The sequence below is a fragment of the Delphinapterus leucas genome, chromosome 2 (genome assembly GCF_059928025.1).
Source record: "Delphinapterus leucas isolate spDelLeu-1000000601 "Yukka" chromosome 2, BTC_Dleu_Yukka2, whole genome shotgun sequence".
Taxonomy (NCBI): Eukaryota; Metazoa; Chordata; class Mammalia; order Artiodactyla; family Monodontidae; genus Delphinapterus; species Delphinapterus leucas.
Window position 1 is genome coordinate 107618347 of NC_143130.1, and position 6055 is coordinate 107624401.

At 58.6% G+C, this 6055-nt stretch overlaps 1 protein-coding gene across 1 annotated transcript; it reads left to right on the forward strand.

The window, feature by feature from the left end:
- The first annotated feature begins 1288 nt into the window (after window positions 1–1288).
- On the forward strand, window positions 1289–6027 carry CMTM5 (CKLF like MARVEL transmembrane domain containing 5). The gene is made up of 6 exons (XM_089906256.1): window positions 1289–1435; window positions 2488–2640; window positions 3070–3162; window positions 3365–3449; window positions 4809–4865; window positions 5987–6027. The coding sequence occupies exons 1-6, from the start codon at window positions 1310–1312 to the stop codon at window positions 6025–6027; spliced, it is 555 nt and encodes a 184-aa protein (XP_089762382.1). The 5' UTR covers window positions 1289–1309.
- Window positions 6028–6055: the final 28 nt, after the last annotated feature.

Genomic DNA, 6055 nt, shown 5'->3' on the forward strand with positions numbered 1-6055 from the left:
GGGCCCTCGCTGCTCCTGACCGGTCCCCTGTTTGCCAGCCAGCCTTACCCCCAGGACCTGACACTTGCCGCCCCTGCAGGTTGGACAGAGACTTGAACTGGCTGTAAGTGGCCTGTAAGACGGGAATAAAGACACAGACCTACTAGAGCATGGACTTGAGGATATGGGGAGGGGGGAGGGTAAGCTGTGACAAAGTGAGAGAGTGGCATGGACATATATACACTACCAAACGTAAAATAGATAGCTAGTGGGAAGCAGCCGCATAGCACAGGGAGATCAGCTCGGTGGTTTGTGACCACCTAGAGGGGTGGGTTGGGGAGGGTGGGAGGGAGATGCAAGAGGGAAGAAATGTGGGATATATATGTATATGTATAGCTGATTCACTTTGTTATAAAGCAGAAACTAACACACCATTGTAAAGCAATTATACTCCAATAAAGATGTTAAAAGATAGATAAATAAATAAATAAATAAATAAAATGGCCTAATTTGTCTTTGGCATCCCTGGTGCCTGAGCATCTTGTGGTCCCCAGCCTGGTCCCTCTTCCTCCCCACTGTCAGCCCTCACCTACTGCCTTCTCCCTCTGCCGTCCAGAGTTTCCGCTGTGGCCCCCCATCCCTCCCCTTCCCTGGCTCCCTGGCTCAGCCCTAAACACTGGGGTGGGGGTCAGGCCGCCCTCCTGGCATGCTGGAGAGACAGAGGCCCATTGAGGTACTGCAGCAGGCACACAGCGCCCCCTTGTCCCCCAACAATCTGCCTTTGTCCTCAGTTCTGGCTGCTACTGCTTGGTTCTGGGGGGTGTTGCCTGGGCTGGGCTCCAGCTCCCACCCTCCCTAAAAGGAAAAGGGAGAAAGGATGGTGAGGAAGAGGGTTAAGGTTAGGGAAGAGGGCCACAAACTTCCTCAGGCTTGGGTCCTTGGGGGCTCCTAGGCCGGCGCATTTCTCAGCTCACCTCCCAGCTCATCCTGGTTTCTCCGCGGACCTCCTCCTAGCCCCGCTTCTCCCCTCTGCGGGAGGCGGGGTTGGGCTCCAAGTAAGGGGAGGGTTGACCACTCCCCCCTTGCCCGCGCCTCCCCTCCCATGTGCTGCCTGGGGGGCAGTGCACGCACCAGCCGAGCGCTCTGGGCAGCTGGGTGCAGGCCCTTCTGGGCAGCCGCCTTCCCCGGGGTCCCACAGCAGCCCTGCCCGCTTCACGTTCAGGTTTCTCGCAGTGCCTTCCTGCTCCTCTCTGCTTCCCCATCCTGTCAGTTTTCCATTTTCCTTCCTGGCTGGTGGCAGTGGGGGCTGTGCCCGGTGGGCCCCGTGGAGATGCTCAGTGCTTGGAATCGCCGGGACCGACCCCCTGAAGATGGGGCAGCTGCGGGGCTCCAGGGCTTCACCGTGGACAAGACGTTCCTCTCGTCCCTCAAAGGCATCCTGCTGGAAACTGAGCTGGTAACAGCTGCCTCCCTGACCTGCAGCCTCTATCTCCCAGCCCGGGCCCCCCACCAGGGCTCAGCCCTCAGCAACCTCCCTCCCCAGGCTCTCAGGACACCCCTCCGGCCCCAGCTGCCCCACCCCCACAGGGCTCAGCCCTCAGCAGCCTCCCTCCCCAGGCTCTCAGGACACCCCTCCGGCCCCAGCTGCCCCACCCCCCCACCCAGCCCCTCATCTCCCATCTGGAGGCAGTCACAGCAGGTTTCAGTTGCTGCAGGAAGGATTGAAGTTAAACAGAGGACAGCTCTCTGGGACATCGAGGGGGTGTGAGGCACAGGGATGGGACAGCGGTAACACCAGCTGGTCTTTCCCCAGGCTTTAAGATGGCCACTTCTTGGCAGATCCGAGAAGTTCAACTACCAAAAAGGGCAGACTTCCTGCAGCCCCACTTTATCTGCTGCCTGCTCCCCATGAATATCTGTCCTCAGGAAAGGAGCTTCCCTTAGTCACTTAGCAAGACCTACTAGTAAACTTAAATCTTCTGCATATACGCCATCCTACATCACCAGAGCTGAGGGGACCCCAGAGTCTACCCTGGAGCATCTGCCTTCTAAACCTTGCCTCTTGGCATGGAACCAGAGGCTCTGGTCCTTGTCAGAAGAGTTTTAGGCATCCAGGAGTGGGAGAAGTGTTATGGGGCATGGGGTGCCTCCTGGGGGCACAGACTGATGTGGGCGCCACTCCAGGGGCTGGCGTTCCCATTGTACTTGGGGCTAAAGGGGGACACACTATCTTGTGGATTTCACAGAATGGCGGCCCATGGAGCCGTGCAGCTTGGCCAAACTGCTGGGGCTGCTGGGATCCCGAGGCAGGGGGAGCATGGGTGGGCAGAGGTGGGGGGCCAGAGTTGGGCCTCAATAGGCAAAGGCCCTGGATGTGGCTCCAGGGATGGCGAGACCTCCAAGGACAGGTGGTGGGGCCGGCTGGGGGAGCTCCGGGGAGGGAGAGGGCAAAGGCCCGGCTGTGCCTGTGTCCGCTTCCTGGCAAGCTTCCCACCCTCGGTCTCGCAGGCCCTGACCTTCATCATCTTCGTCTGTTTCACGGCCTCCATCTCCGCCTACATGGCTGCTGCGCTACTGGAGTTCTTCATCACGCTAGCCTTCCTCTTCCTCTACGCCACCCAGTACTACCAGCGCTTCGATCGGCTGAACTGGCCCTGTCTGGTGAGGGACCCTGCCTCCCCCACCCCGTTTTGGTCCCTTTCTTCTCTGCACGTTGAATTCTCCTTTCCTCTCCCAGCCTCTCTCCTTTTCCTGGTTTAACAAGGAGTCCGGCTCCCGTACCCAACACTCAAACACTCCTTTGACCCACATCCCTCAGATCTGCTCCCTTGTCCAGGTCCAGCCCCAGCCCAGGCCCCTGGCTTCTGGTCCTGGTCCTGGTTGCTCTGCATTTATCTTCATCCCTCCCCTGGGGAGCTGTGTGAACTCTCTCTCTCTCTTTGTCTCTCAAGCACTTTATGTTGTGTCCAAGGGTATCTCCATGTAGGGATTCACAGTGCCTGAGGGTCAAGCTGCTGACTAGCCTGGAAAACCTCAGGGCGATGCCCCCTGCCCTCTGCTTCCCTTTGACCCTGCCCCCCCAACCCCCAGGACTTCCTCCGCTGTGTCAGCGCCAGCATCATCTTCCTGGTGGTCTCCTTTGTGGCTGTGACCTCCCGGGATGGAGCTGCCATTGCTGCTTTTGTGAGTCCAGCCCCACAGAGCTCTCTGGCTCCCCAAGGACCTTTGGCTGGTAGTTGCACACTTTGTGTGCCTCTCTCCACCCCAAGCTCAACCCAGTGCCCAGGGCCTGCCTCACACCTTGCCCCATATCACCCACCTCCCTCTCCCCAGTATCAATGGCCCGATGACCTTTGTTGTGCCATCCCTGCTCCTACGCCCACAGGTTTTTGGCATCATCCTGGTTTCCGTCTTTGCCTACGATGCCTTCAAGATCTACCGGACTGAGATGGCGCCCAGGGCCACCCAGGGTGAGTGCCTGTGCTCTGGGAAGAGGAGATGTCCCCTCCACCCCCTGCCCCAGCTACCCCACCCTGCCATGCCCTACCCCACCTGGCTTCATCTTCACAGGGGACCAGTAGTGATACTGGGGCTACCTGGCTCCTGAGCCCAGCCAGAAAAGGGGGACAGCAGAGCCCAGACACGTCTCCTTTGGATTCACTAGCTCCCCAGCCTACTGTGCACCACCCCAGCCTACAGCGATGGAGCCAGGCCTGAGAAGTCACCGGGGATTGTCTGTGAGGCCTCGTGTTCTAAGGCCTGACTTATGATGGTGCTCGGCCAGGGAGGGGGTATTATGGACGAAAGGGAGGGTATAGGAGGAAGCTGGTCATTCCCAAATTAAAAGACTTGAATCCTACTGGTGAATCTTTTTCTTCCCCCCAAATTAGGCAGACTAGGAATGCCAAAGAGTATTCATGGGAATGTTGCCTGGAGCAGGTCATGGTCCCTTCTCTGGGACCAGGCGTGAACAATGAGGAAGGGGGGGCTTAGACATCCTTCAACATAAAGCTTCCATGCCACAACTCTTGCGTGCAAGGCCACCTTGCGGTGTGCCTGGTGGCCGGGCACCCAGGCTTCTGTGTCTGAGAAGTCGCAAGCCTTCCGTCTGTGAATGAGTGCCCACTTGCCAAGCTTTTCACATACCGGTCTTAGTGGATTTGAGGTGAGGTGCTTGCCTGGGGCGTGTGTAGAGCTCCCCCTAGTGGTGAGGGGAGGACTTGGCCCGCAGGCTGCCAGGGAGAGGTCAGCGTCAGATGAGGGCAGAGATTCCCACATTGCTGGAGCTGCATGAGCCCCCAGATATCAGCTGGTTCAATGCCCTCAATTCACATACGAGAGGACACGCCCAATTAGGGGAAGTGACCTCTTTGTCTGTGACAGAGTTAGGGCTGGAGCCCAGCTCTCCTAACACCTGAACAGGTGTTCTGGATATGGTACTGAGCCCCTGTAACTCATAAAAAATGGCCCAGCCTCATTTCCAGCTCCCTCCACCAGCAGGTCCACCTTCCCAGCTTGCCAGTGCCTCAGCAGGACATTTCCTGAGCATCCCATGTGCAGACCCCGTGCTGGGTCCCAGGGATTCAGAGGTGCCCAGCAGGCCCATCCTTGAACGCTCACAGATGGGGAAGAAGACCAGCTAGTGAAGGGCAGTCATGGCTCAGGGGGACTTTGGAGTCAGCCCTGCCTGGCCTATGACAGCTCAATGTGGCCGGGACATCCTTGCCCAGCCCCGCAGAGCCCAGTGTGGCCTAGCTCGTCCAAGCTGACTTGCTAGCCCGTCTCCAGTGCTTCTGTGTCCCTGCCCTGAAATGCCTTCCTCCTTCTAGGGTGCTCCTTCCAGATGCAGGCCCCAGCACCCAAGCCCTGCCTGAACCTGAACTCTGGTAGAGTTGCTCTGCTCCCCTCGGTGCTAACCACCAGCCACTCTTGGTCTGGCTTTTCTTGCCTCTGGGTTCCTGTTCTCCTGACCTCATGTCCTGGCTCCTCACCGGAACTGGTAGCCTCTCCAGGGCTAGAACCGACTGGCTTTTGTGTTTCTCTGGTCTCTGCTCACAGTTCTCAGGACTTTACCAACAGGCCATTCTCAAGACTGGTGACCAATCTTGGGCAGGGGCGGTCAAGGCCTCAGAAGAGGGAGCGGAAGGGCTTAGCCAGGGGAGTCCAGGAGATGGGGGGGCGGGCAATGAAGGGATGAGAAGGTGGTCAGGAGGGCCTGGCCATAGTAAAGCCCAGCAGGGGGCAGGGATTTGCTAGGAGCAGCGTGGGGTAAGGACCCGCCTGACCGCAGGGTAAGGACCCTGAGCAGCCGTGTGACACAGGCCAGCCTGTCCCTGGAGGGAGCTCAAAGGGAGCAGAAGTGTGCTCTGTGGTGTGCACCTGTGCGTGCCCTGCTCGTCTGTGTCTGTGTGAGAGGTCAAGATGAGACAAGTGGGACCTAGGTTTGTTCCACACTTTGGTTCAGTTTGGTGTCAGCTGGCTCCAGAGTCTCAGGATGCCCTCACGACGAGGTGTGGCCCACAGACCCGGGCCCCAGCCGACTGTACCGGGGGGTTAAGGGGAGCGGGACTCCCTGTGGGTTACTTCCAAGGGGCTGACCAGAAAGGGACCTGCGTCACCCTCTTTATCCACATCTCCATCCCCAGCCAGCTCTGAGCCTCTCCTGGCATTGGTGGGGAATTCATTTTGGAGGAAACAGGTGTCCCAGGACAACTTTAACTCCTGTGGCCTCAGGGGTGGTGTAGGTGGAGGGTGGCTTCAGCTTCCGCAGTGCAATTCTGTCTCCTAGTGTTTGGAATTGGCTCACCCTCTGGTGCCTTTGTTTTCTCCACTTTTGGAATTTCTCCCTCTCTTCCCTTGTCTGGTTGGCTGAGCAGTAGGGGGACTCACGGCTCTGCCACCTCAGGGAAGCCGCCTCACCTCCATGGGCCTCGGTTCCTCTTCGGTAGATGTGGGGTGTCTTGGCTCCCCCAGCTCTGACACAGGGGCAGGGCCCCCCCTCCCCCAGGAGTCCAGGACGGCTCCTGGATGGTCGGCGGGGAAGGATAGGGGCTCAGGCAGAGTCTGGCACTCATGT

Coding starts and splice junctions, on each gene's coding strand:
- CMTM5 (XM_089906256.1), top strand. CDS start 1,310: ATGCTCAGTGCTTGGAATCGCCGGGACCGACCCCCTGAAGATGGGGCA. Junction 1,436..2,487: donor TCCTGCTGGAAACTGAGCTG/GTAACAGCTGCC, acceptor TCGGTCTCGCAG/GCCCTGACCTTCATCATCTT. Junction 4,866..5,986: donor CTGCCTGAACCTGAACTCTG/GTAGAGTTGCTC, acceptor CCCCTCCCCCAG/GAGTCCAGGACGGCTCCTGG.